This window comes from Mus musculus, chromosome 17 (assembly GCF_000001635.26).
Source record: "Mus musculus strain C57BL/6J chromosome 17, GRCm38.p6 C57BL/6J".
Taxonomy (NCBI): domain Eukaryota; kingdom Metazoa; phylum Chordata; class Mammalia; order Rodentia; family Muridae; genus Mus; species Mus musculus.
Window position 1 is genome coordinate 39,405,914 of NC_000083.6, and position 5,287 is coordinate 39,411,200.

Genomic DNA, 5,287 nt, shown 5'->3' on the forward strand with positions numbered 1-5,287 from the left:
AGAGAGGGAATTTTCTCCATATGAAAATTAAATAAAAATAATCAAAAAGAGTTCTGCCATCAGAACAGGAAGACAACATAGCATTAAAGAGGAAATACTGGGTAAAATATAGAAAATTTAGTAATACAGTTATTATTGGCATAAACACACACACACACACACACACACACACACATTGAACTAAACAAAGTGCTACTCCCACATAGTGAATATGGATATGAGTAACCCCTACATATCTCTTATTTGAAAAAGTAGTAAAGGGAAATATTCAGGTGTAAAGAAAAAAACAGTAGATTTTGGACCCAACAATCACATGCAGGGAATATATTCAGATCTGCTATCCAATGTCACTATCTTAAATATTTTGATGTTCACGAATCAGTTCCCAAGAAAAACACTTCAATTAAACCACTTTGCTAAGAAGAGCAGCCAATGTCACACAACCACGACAGGCTTCAAATCTCTAAAGACCTGCCTCTACACAAAGAAAAGAGGACAACCAGAGAATGACAGAAGCACCAGAATCTGCAACAATAGCTGCTCTGAATTAAAAGGTATGAATTAATCAATTCTAGCTAAGACTGTAGAGCATGTAAGTTTCGATGTCAGATTACTATAGTTACAATGCTAATTATATAGTGGCTAGTGATACCTCAGAAACCTTAATCTTTGAAATATATAGGAAATTATGGGACTGCCCAGCCATCTTCACATAACAACCTGGTCAAGTATGAAGTAACATATAGCAACACATCATATTGGTGGTTAGAAACCTCCATTTCAATGTATTTATTCACCTGTACATGATAGTAAGACAATTGCTTGCTTAAAGTGTCATAGGAAACCGGTTTTATTTGCAATTCAGTATTTACTTGTCCACAGAGTGGAAAAATGAATCCCATTAGTCTAAAGGTATAGGCAATGTGTGCATGTTCATCCAAAGTAGCCAGAATGTTTTATAGGTCATTTGTTTTTATTTTTCTGTATGAAGTATGAACAAGAAAAAGACATTACAGATATATATGGAGAGATTCTGACACAAATTTTAGTCATAAATTCCAACAAATAGTTCCTGATTAAAAAAAAGTACTATGGAGTAAATGGAAAGTTTTGATAAGAGTAAAAGAATAAATGGTATTATGAATAAGTAAAGATGATGACATTAGCAATGAAAATAAAGAATATATCTAATAAAAATAAAAAGATAAAGAGAAATAAAAACATTTTGGTAGCAAATAACAAAAACAAAAACAAAACAACAACAAAAAAACAAAAAACAAAAATTTTATTAGATGCTTGCTATTATGATTCTCTGTTATATTTGAGCCAGATAGAAATTTGAAACAAGTAACCTAGCTTAAAAAAAAAAGATAATTGGGAAGTGAAGAATATGCACAGAATATATTTTGAAAAGGTACCACCCCTTCAATTTACATGTTAAGCTATTTCTATGAATTGCAGCAGGAAGGTGAATGTATCCACAATAAGTAGCTTTTATCAGCATTTAAAGAATGTGGAGATGGGAAATTCCAGGCAATGGAACAGAGCATACATGGTTGAATCTTTTTAAACATATGAAATTACCCATCACCTAAAGAACAAATGAATAAAATGAAATAGAATAAATACACACTACAAAAATTGTTTATATTTTGTACTGAAGGAATAAAATGAAATTTGATGCAAGTAGCTAAAATAGCATAATTTACAATTGCTCTTCAAAAATGCATTTCTAAAGTATTGCTATATTTTTCTCTGCACAACCACAACCATGGCACTCCAATTCATGTAAAGCATAGATGATAGTTTTAAACCGAAAATTGTAAAATAAAAATTGTACACATGAAAACCAACTTTCAAAAATTTGTATGTTTTTCTAAAATTTTCCTTTTGAAGACAGAGGAATAGGGTAATAGCCTTGTTCAAGAAGAAGTTAGGGATTCCTTTTGCAAATATACATTTGATACATAGGTAAAGATGTTTAGATTATGTGTCTGCCCTATGAAAGGCAATGTTTGGACAATAAAACTACAGGAACCCTATATGTTTTCTCTTCCCTTGTTATACCATTAAATAATTTGCTACAAAATGTTGCTTCAGTGTAACTTCTGTCTATGTATTTGGTTACCATCTGTGTCTCATGAACTGCTTGCTTCAACTAAAACATATTTGATTAGTTCCAGCAATAGGTGTCCGCAATGGCTTCATTCCCACTGATGTTTTTCCTCATCATTCTGGTGTATCAAACAATACTTCCTGAAGGAAGGGTAAGTTTAAAATGGATAATCATCTAATCCTATTCATAAACTTCTCAAATTGCAAACTAACTGAAAGCAGTAAACTTGAAAGTGTCCTATATGTGACTCTATTCTGAGGGAGTCCTTGTGCACTTAATAGTGCTTTTTGTGATAAGAATGAAATTTTGCCTTCTCCAACTCTGACAGAAACAAGGGACAACTAGACACTTGAAAATGGAAATGTGCCGGGTGTGGTGGCACACACCTTTAGTCCCAGCACTCGGGAGGCAGAGGCAGGTAGGTTTCTGAGTTCCAGGCCGCCTGATCTACAAAATGAGTTCCAGGAAATTCAGGGCTATACATAGAAACCCTGTCATCATGTTGTCACTGTTAAATGTGAATTTGGGGAAGGAAAATCAGTTGTGGACCAAGGATTTCATTTTAAGTAAAGCTAATTATCAGGACCAAAAGCAAATATCACACTTGAGCTCTGTAGAATATAAACTCTGCCTCAATGTTAAGATATAAGTAAACCCTACCTTGCTGTATAGAATATGCGTTTTTTACAAAAATAGGATTGCTGATATAATGTTCATTCAATATGAACTCTGTTAATATGGCGTATTTTATATTTACTCTCAGTGATTTTTAAAAGTCCTCATAACAAATGCTCCATTGGCAGTAATTAATAATTGGAATATAATGTAAGAAGCAGAGCTTTAGTATTAAAATTTCTGCTACAAAAAGTGTGTTAATATGGATTATTTTAAACTTATTCTCGGTAATTTTTAAAATCCTCATAATAAATGTTCTATTGAAAGACATTAAAAATTGGAATATAGTTTAAGAAGCAGAGCATTAGTATTACAATTTCTGCTAAGAAAATTCATTTTTTAGTTTGGAATGGAATTTAATTTATATTTGGTTTTGAGTTTCATAGAAATAGAATTGTGATGGTAATGTTAGCTTAGATAAAATACAGTGACTTCTACAGATGTCTACCATGCACTTTCTTTCTAAATATAATTGGAAAATGAATTGGGTCTATTTGTTATAGCATACTCTAATAGTCCTTGCTCTAGGAAATATAAAATCGATATGATATATAGAAATATATATGTCCATAACATATGGTGTGATATTTAAAGAGAAACTTGTAAACTGTAATAAAATCATTCTTTGTTCATGATAAAATGAATAAGTCAACCTGAAACATCAGAGACCATATACAATGGCACCTGTATTTTACATTTTCTTATATATTCCTCTTACTCAAGGGAAACAAATCATTACAGAAATTCAAGCTTAGGTCATGCTCTGACAATTTACAAGCATTATTTTACCACTGAAAACAATACCCATAAGCACATATATACAAGATAATGTATATATTTAAACCTATGTATTTTGGATATCAGTGGCATTACTATCAGTAAGATGAACAAAATAAACAGAAATCATTTTACTATATCTTTTTACTCTTCAACAAACTAAATTATTTTGTGTTAATATCATAAAGTTTTAAGGTGAGAGGCAATGAAAAATTTGCACCAAATGTGAAACAGTCCTTTTAAAATACTAAGTATGGACCTCCATTTTGAGTTATCCCTTGAGTTACACCCTCTTGAACTTTAGGTGAGAGGAGATTAGTGAGCCCTGGAGGTCTAGCATTTGTCTTGAGTTTATGGCCTATTCTCATCCTATTTCATAGTGTACAGATGAAATTGTATAGGTTTTATATTCCTTACTCTAAATGTTGCTATAAAAATTGATCTTTTCCTCAGGCAGTGAAATGGACTGAGAAAGAACCCGAGATATCTGCTGATCTGAAAGATGACTTCAAAATACCTCTTTGCCAAACTATAAGAAATAACATAGATGTTTGCTGGTTGTCAATTGGCTCCGACAAAGACAAACCATTGTTTTTAGGATTCATAATTAATTTTGAACAACGTTGGATTAATGTACTGCCTCGAATAAAGTTTAACTAGGCAATTATTATAAATAATGCACTTGGCATACTACATTATCACTCAAGGGCCTAATGTTAGGCACCAATAATGAAATTTTACTCACTCATTCCAAACACATTTGACATATAATTGTCAAATATAATTGTCTTTATATTTGACATATAAAGACTGATTTTTTTCTAAATAAACTAGGAGCCTCCTAGTGTCCAACACAGTGTCCATTATTAGTCTCTATCAAGTCTGCATCCTATTCACTTAACAACAAAGATATGAGAAGAACGAAGAGTATAAATTAATTCTATATAATAAGAAAATTAGTCTCTCCACATAGAGGCAGAATAAAAACAGTTCTGAATAAGTTGTGAATGTAGCAGAAAAGTAAGAATTACCATCACTTAAAAATTAAAAAGCTAAACTTTCCTATCTGAAAATAGTGGTGCTCAATATTTCTAATGCTATAATCCTTTTTAAAAGTTCCTCAAGTTTTGTTGACCAAGAAACATAAAGTTATTTCCACTGCTACTCTGTTTAATATTATACATTGTGATATTAAAACTATGTGATATTACCCGCTGTGAAATGAACATTTGGCCCCCAAAGTGGTGGGTACAAATAGGTTGAAACCCTCTGTTTTAAATTTACAAGGAATAATTGTGTGAAATTTCAGTAAAATTATCATGGGCTGCTTATGCTTCCTTATTGTAATCTAATCAAAATGGAGTGAAATTATGTTATAATTCAGACTATGAACCTTTATGCTTCTACTTCTTTTATGTGATTCTCTACTGATTTCATACACATATGTGATAGATTGTGAATAATTCACATATTAGAGACTCTTTTCTCAATAAATAGTTTTCTGAATCTTACTTTTGTTGTTTCTGTTATTTGTGACAGGATGGGTTTAATTGTGCAGCACACATGGTCATGTGTTTGAAGTGATCCCTGGAACAGGGAAAAAATCACCAGTGACTATGACACTGAAGAAAATACCCTTGTCCCCTGATTCAGTGACTCTCCACTGGAATTCTAGAATAATGGAAACTCATAGGAATCTAGTGGCTCCCACCCTCCCAC

At 32.0% G+C, this 5,287-nt stretch overlaps 1 protein-coding gene across 1 annotated transcript; it reads left to right on the plus strand.

Moving 5' to 3' along the window:
• The first annotated feature begins 445 nt into the window (after positions 1 to 445).
• Positions 446 to 5,079, plus strand: Esp18 (exocrine gland secreted peptide 18). Its single transcript, NM_001244763.1, has 3 exons — positions 446 to 554; positions 2,178 to 2,267; positions 4,022 to 5,079. Exons 2-3 carry the CDS (start codon positions 2,199 to 2,201, stop codon positions 4,226 to 4,228), a joined length of 276 nt encoding a protein of 91 aa, NP_001231692.1. The 5' UTR covers positions 446 to 554; positions 2,178 to 2,198; the 3' UTR covers positions 4,229 to 5,079.
• Positions 5,080 to 5,287: the final 208 nt, after the last annotated feature.